Source organism: Cynoglossus semilaevis, chromosome 15, assembly GCF_000523025.1.
Source record: "Cynoglossus semilaevis isolate Cse_v1.0 chromosome 15, Cse_v1.0, whole genome shotgun sequence".
Classification (NCBI taxonomy): domain Eukaryota; kingdom Metazoa; phylum Chordata; class Actinopteri; order Pleuronectiformes; family Cynoglossidae; genus Cynoglossus; species Cynoglossus semilaevis.
Window position 1 is genome coordinate 19,681,577 of NC_024321.1, and position 6,315 is coordinate 19,687,891.

Here is a 6,315-nt window from a genome sequence, read left to right on the forward strand (position 1 = left end):
GCCCGAACCCCCCCCCCCCCCACCACTGCCCTCCCCCCCAGCTGGTAAGAGAAGCACAATAAACCCCCGTACAGAGGGGCATATATCAGGGCAATTGACTGGTGTTGAGTTAATGAGTCAGTGTCACCTGCTGGAGGGAGAATGAACTACATCACTTAGTGTGTGTGTGTGTAAAACACTGGGGGGGGGCAGAGAGAGAGAGAGAGAGAGAGAGAGAGTACATCAATGTGTGTATTTCCTCCTGACACCAAAACATTGACCTCCATTAAAGTGGATTTATGACCAGGCTACAGGTGTGTGTGTGTGTGTGTGTGTGTGTGTGTGCGTGTGTGTGTGTGTGTGTGTGTGTTGATACTTCTCTGTCAACTCACTGTTCTCTGCTCAGACTCATCAAACAGCTGATTGACAGCTGATTGACAGCTGACCATGGTTTCTCCTCTCAGAGAACTTTGATGAACCTGAAGTTGGTGTTAACAACCTGGTTAACAACCTGGTTAATAACCTGGTTAACAACCTGGTTAACAACCTTGTTAACAACCTGGTTAATAACCTGGTTAATAACCTGGTTAACAACCTGGTTAACAACATTGAGACGTGAAGAGTTGGAGTTAAACTGACAGAAGAATGTGTGGCAGTAAAACAACAGTCGGGCCTGGGGAGTGTGTGTGTGTGTGTGTGTGTGTGTGCGTGTGTGTGTGTGTGTGTGTGTTGATACTTCTCTGTCAACTCACTGTTCTCTGCTCAGACTCATCAAACAGCTGATTGACAGCTGATTGACAGCTGACCATGGTTTCTCCTCTCAGAGAACTTTGATGAACCTGAAGTTGGTGTTAACAACCTGGTTAACAACCTGGTTAACAACCTGGTTAACAACCTGGTTAACAACCTTGTTAACAACCTGGTTAATAACCTGGTTAATAACCTGGTTAACAACCTGGGTAATAACCTGGTTAACAACCTGGTTAATAACCTGGTTAATAACCTGGTTAACAACCTGGGTAACAACCTGGTTAACAACCTGGTTAACAACCTTGTTAACAACCTGGTTAATAACCTGGTTAATAACCTGGTTAACAACCTGGTTAACAACCTTGTTAACAACCTGGTTAATAACCTGGTTAATAACCTGGTTAACAACCTGGGTAATAACCTGGTTAACAACCTGGTTAACAACCTGGTTAACAACATTGAGAGGTGAAGAGTTGGAGTTAAACTGACAGAAGAATGTGTGGCAGTAAAACAACAGTCGACCCTGGAGACTGTGTGTGTGTGTGTGTGTGTGTGTGTGTGTGTGTGTGTGTGTGTCTCATTATGAGCTGAACATCTTTGTTATTCCTCCCCCTGCTGGCCATGGAGACATATTGTTGCCAAGTGATCATTTGGTCCGTTCTTCCTCCCTGGTCTACAGCATGCTGCTGATTGGACAATATGGACCACAATGTGGTCCACAATGTGGTCCACAATGTGGTCCACAATGTGGTCCACAATATGGTCCACTTAGACCTTTGTACTGGTCCTCACATGTACGGCCCATGAGGTGTGTGTGTGCAGGAGAGGCACACACACACACACACACACACACAGACCAAGCTCAGCGGCTGTTGGCAGATCATGAAGTATTTGAAGTATTTGAAGTATTTGAAGTATTTGTTCTGGCCCAGGTCCATCAGAGTGGTCAGCCTGTGGCCAAGTGGTTCAGGAAGTGGGCTGTTGATCAGAGGAGTCCTGGGTTTGGTTTTCACTGATGGCTGAGCTGAAGCTGAACCGTACTGAACCGTACTGAACCGTACTGAACCGTACTGAACCGTACTGAACCGTACTGTTCTGTACCAACGGTCAGTAAAGATCTAAACATGTTTATCCACCAGTCGTCCACACAGTACCAGGGGTCCAGTACTACAGTACTGCAGTACTACAGTACTGCAGTATCAGTCATGCAGCGTTGTGTCCAGTTTTCTCACAGATGGGAACAACCCTTATTTTTAGCCAACACCAGTCTGTGACTCCGACCCACATCTGTAGTCCACACCGGCTCTCATGGCAGGACTGGGAGACTGGGAGTACAGTACAGTATGTGGACCACAGTATGTGGACCACAGTATGTGGACCACAGCATGTGGACCACAGCATGTGGACCACAGTATGTGGACCACAGCATGTGGACCAGTATTTTTTTTTTTTTTTTGGTTAAAAACATCTGGGTCACAATTCCTGACAGACAGAGCGCCACCTGTCTGTCAGGGTGGTGGACTGATTTACCTGCCCCACGGGGGCATGAGTTAATTGCCCCCACCTGGACCAGACTGAGGTGGAACAGATAGTTCTGGACAACGTTGGTTCTAAGACTTCTGCACAGCAGTGGTCTGTAGAAACAGACGTCCGGCCTGAAGCCTGTTGGCGACTGAAGGAACTGCAGCAGCCTGGAGCAGAGACAGAGACAGAGACAGAGACAGACGATGACTTCTCTTCTTCTCCACAGCAGTCTTCATGTCCTGGAGCTGTCTGTCTGTCCGTCCCCTCTCTGTCTGTCTGTCCATCCCCTCTCTGTCTGTCTATCTGTCTGCCTGTCTGTCTGTCTGTCTGTCTGTCTGTCCCCTCTCTGTCTCTCTGTCTGACTGTCTGTCTGTCCCCTTTCTGTCTGTCTGACTGTCTGTCCCCTCTCTGTCTCTGCTCACGTCCATGTGTGTTTTTAATGATGGACGACGCCCCCCCCCTGACAGAACACTGACTGATGACACTGGAGCAGCTCATTATGACACGTCTTATCAGGTCCAGGCAGAGTGACTTCACACACACACACACACACACACACACACACACACACTGTTAAAGTCACTTCTACTTCAATGTCATATATTGTTGTCGTACGTTCAGTCTGTGAACACAACGACAGGTCAGAGGTCAGAGGTCAGAGGTCAGAAGCCTACCGTCAGCTTCAGTTTCTCTGGTACTTGTAGCTTCCTCTCTGGCCTGTATGTGGCGCTAAAGACACCTTGTCCTGTGAACTGGGTCAGAACCACCAAACAACGAGAACGTTCCGTCTGTTTACTGCCACCTACAGGCTGCATTCCCACTGCTATTTATGTCATTCTGGTCAGGAACGAACAAATACTTTGTGAGTACTTGTGTGTATTTAAGTGGACAGATATTTGTTTAGACAGTTTGACACCATTACAGGTGTGTGTGTGTGTGTGTGTGTGTGTGTGTGTGTGTGTGTGTAGAAGGCCATCTTTAAAACTATTAACAGAGAGAGAATGTTATAGCCTGCAGACAGCAGGGAGATAATTACCCAAATCTCCATGGGGGGGCAGCACTCCCTCAGCCCCTTTTTGCTGGAAATAGTGTGTTTCCCTCCACACTGGTGTTGAACTGGCACTGATTCAAATCATCACAGTCACTGAGGATTGGAGGGACTCAGAGCTGTTGATTGGTCCTCCTCCCTGACCTGTGGGGGGGGGGGGGGGGGGGCTGAGGTGCTTTGTTTTCTTTTTTCTCTTTTCCTCCTGAACTCAGTTGTAGCATGGTTGTAGCATGGTTGTAGCATGGTTGTAGCATGGTTGTAGCATGGTTGCTAACAAATCTTCCACATCAGCTGGTGAAGAAGATTTGTTTCATTTGTGTCTTTCTTCAATTCCTGCCAATTTCTCAGCAGTGTGTTCAACTAAACAGGTTAACAGTTCGTCCAAACGAGAAGGTGCTTCATTCAAACGTTCAGACATTAGAAAGACTAAAGACGTCCTCGTCCTCCGCTGCAGACGGACTGCTCTTCGTCATTAATTAGTCATCCGGTCGGTGCCTCGGAGCCGTCGTCTGTCTTTGTCCGATTTAAACGGCCAGTTCTTTTTTCTTTGACAAAACGCCTTTCACACGAAGAGGACGATCTAGATCTGCTGCGACCAGACGAGAGGCCACAGATCAGCTGAGACATGAGGTCTTTGGTGGTTCTGGACCGAGCCCGGCTCCAGGAGGTCAGAGGGAAGTGACTGTTAAAGTGCTGAGGTCGCAGCCCAGTGAAGGCCGCGCTGCATGAATAATTAACATCATGCTGACGAAGTGCTGATGTGCAGCCGCTAAAAATATAGTTTGAAATGTTTCAGCTCAGGTTCTGATGGTCCTGGTTCTGTCCTGTGAACCGGGAACTCACCGGTACTGAAAGGTGAGGATGAAAGCGGGAACTCACCGGTACTGAAAGGTGAGAATGAAAGGGAGGAGGTTCGTTCTGATGGTCCTGGTTCTGTCCTGTGAACCGGGAACTCACCGGTACTGAAAGGTGAGAATGAAAGGGAGGAGGTTCACCAGGGTCCAGGGTCCAGGGTCCAGGGTCTGGTCTGATGCTGGTTGTGGTGGAGGTTAAAGGTTCAGTTCTCCCAGTCAGACTGGGTTTGGTTCCTAAGAACAGGTTTAAAAAAAAACTTCACTGACAAGAGAAGTATTCCCCTGTAGGACGCCCCCTGTAGGACACCCCCTGTAGGACTCCCCCTGTATTACAGTATTCCTCCTGTAGGAGTACGTTCAGCAGATGAGGTTTTATTGTTTACTACGACTGATTGAAAATCTCTTTATGATTTATTCAGATTACTCAGAGTAATCTGGATTACTGTCAAACCCTGCTTGTTGTTTGTCTGTTGTCAGAGTTGGTGAAGATGAAAAGTTGAATTACCAGTCAAAGTGTTATATGAGCTCAGGATGTACAGTACGCCCCCCCCCCCCTCCCCCCTCCGACCACTAACCTCGTCTTCTCTGTCTCTGCTTCTTTCACAGCTCTCCAGACCAGCCAACCTCCCAAAGTCCTCTTCCCCCCAGAGAGGCAGGACACCGTCATAGAACTCACCCCTGGTAGGAACCCATGTCTCTGTTACTCTGTCACAATAAAAGACTTCACTTCCTGTCTGTTTACGTCACCAGAGGTATTCTCAAACACCAGGGCGCAGACCAGTTCCAGGTCCTGGGCTGTTAATGCAGACTTTGTTTTAGTTCTCTCCTCTTGGTACACCTGAAGAGTCTTAACAAAATAACAGTACAGTACAGTACAGTACAGTACAGTACAGTACAGTACAGTACAGTACAGTACAGTACAGTACAGTACAGTACAGTCCCTGTCCAACCACAGTAGTTCTTCTACTGGAAACGACAAACGTCATCGTTCTTCTTCTTCGACCGTCTCTTGTTTTTGAATTAACGCTAACTCAGGTCGGACCACAACTGGAACAACATCGCCCCTCAGAGGCCGAGAACATTTAGTTGAAATACATGTGAGGTCATTAGTTAGCGAGCAGCTAACAAGCAGCTAACGAGCAGCTAACAAGCAGCTAACGAGCGGCTGAATACTGGACTTGATTGACAGGTTAATGATTAGAAAAGTTATTGGAACAAATACATGAGTTTATGTGACAATAGTTACACACACACACACACACACACACACACACCCAGCCATCGGAGCAGCCTGATTGGCTGGGACGACAGGGTGAGATAAGGAGACAGCTGTCTTTTGTCTCCCTTTCTCTCTCCTCTGTCGACTCCCCCATCACATTTATCTCCCAGTGTCTGTCGTCCTCTGTCCCTGTGATGTGTCTGACCCCCCCCCCCCACCCGTCCACCTGTCTGCCTCCCTCTGCTGCTCCCTTTTGTCTCCCTCCCTCAGCTCCCCCTCTGGTCGTTAGTGTGATGACGGGGTGTCATGTGACTAATCTGTCAACAACACCTGAATAATCCAACATGGACCGGACCAGTGAACCAGGGACAACTGGTCCACTACTGCTCCTGGACACTGGATATAACCGTGACTTTGACTCTGAAGTCAAACTGTTGCCCCCCCCACGATGATCAGGAGCCACACACACACACACACACACACACAGACAGATCAGTGTTATTGATGATACCATCACAGATTGTAAACTCATTACCACATATGAATTGCCCCCGGTGCTACTTTCCAGTCTACCTGCACCTGGTCCGAGGGGAATAACAGCTCTGAAATGAAAACGCTGCACTGGTCCCTGGTCCCTGGTCCCTGGTCCCTGGTCCCTGGTCCAGTAACTCAGTTAAATAATGACTTTCAGCTGAAGAAGTAGACCGCCCTCCGGTGGTGGACTCTGGAGTACCAGCTGCCACCCAGATCTGTCACCCAGCTCTCTGATGTGGCTCCTCCCCCTCTGAGACCAAATCTATTAACACTCCACACGGAGAACCAGGAAGAAGGAGGGAGTTTGACTATTATTGGTAAGAACAGGGCAGAGCAGTAGTTCTTACTCCTTTTACGTAAAAAAAATACAATCCTGTGTAATTGGACCTGGGGCCTGCCTGCTGCCT

General features: G+C 48.2%; 1 protein-coding gene across 1 annotated transcript in view; it reads left to right on the forward strand.

The window, feature by feature from the left end:
• LOC103391483 (X-linked interleukin-1 receptor accessory protein-like 2) overlaps nucleotides 1-6,315 on the forward strand; it is a 27,071-nt gene that overhangs the window by 9,371 nt on the left and 11,385 nt on the right. The window contains exon 4 of the mRNA XM_025063377.1: nucleotides 4,762-4,836. Coding sequence (XP_024919145.1) covers nucleotides 4,762-4,836 — 75 coding nt within the window. The remainder of the gene's footprint in view (nucleotides 1-4,761; nucleotides 4,837-6,315) is intronic.